Genomic DNA, 555 nt, shown 5'->3' with positions numbered 1-555 from the left:
ATGGGCACAAATAGGAAGATGGTTGAGGATTTTAAAAAGGCCATGATGAAAGAATTTGAGATGACTGATTTGGGTTTGATGAAATACTTTCTTGGTTTTCAAGTGCGACAATCTACAGGTGAAGTTTTTATTTGCCAAGAAAAGTACATTGAAGATTTGCTTAAAAAATTTCACATGGTAGCATGTAAACCAGTGTCCACACCTATGTCTTCTAATGAGAAATTGCAGCAAGAAGATGCAGTGGAAAAGGTAGATGCAAAGACATATCGAAGCCTTGTTGGTTCTTTGATTTATCTCACAAATACAAGGCTAGATATTGTTCATTCAGTCAGCCTTATATCAAGGTTTATGAATCAGCCTAGCAAGCTACATTATGTAGCAGCAAAAAGAATTCTTCGCTACCTACAAGGCACCAAGAAGCTAGGCATTTTGTACAAAAAGGAGAATGGCAACAATCTTGTTGGTTTCACTGACAGTGATTGGGCTGGATCACTTGATGACAGAAAAAGCACGTGTGGCTACATCTTTTGCTTGGGATCAAATGTGATTGCTTAG

General features: G+C 37.8%; 1 protein-coding gene across 1 annotated transcript; it reads left to right on the top strand.

The window, feature by feature from the left end:
- On the top strand, positions 1-555 carry LOC126702817 (uncharacterized mitochondrial protein AtMg00810-like). The gene has a single exon (XM_050401678.1). It carries the CDS (start codon positions 1-3, stop codon positions 553-555), a length of 555 nt encoding a protein of 184 aa, XP_050257635.1.

The sequence above is a fragment of the Quercus robur genome, chromosome 2 (assembly GCF_932294415.1).
Source record: "Quercus robur chromosome 2, dhQueRobu3.1, whole genome shotgun sequence".
Taxonomy (NCBI): domain Eukaryota; kingdom Viridiplantae; phylum Streptophyta; class Magnoliopsida; order Fagales; family Fagaceae; genus Quercus; species Quercus robur.
This window is presented reverse-complemented; position numbering and strand designations above follow the sequence as displayed.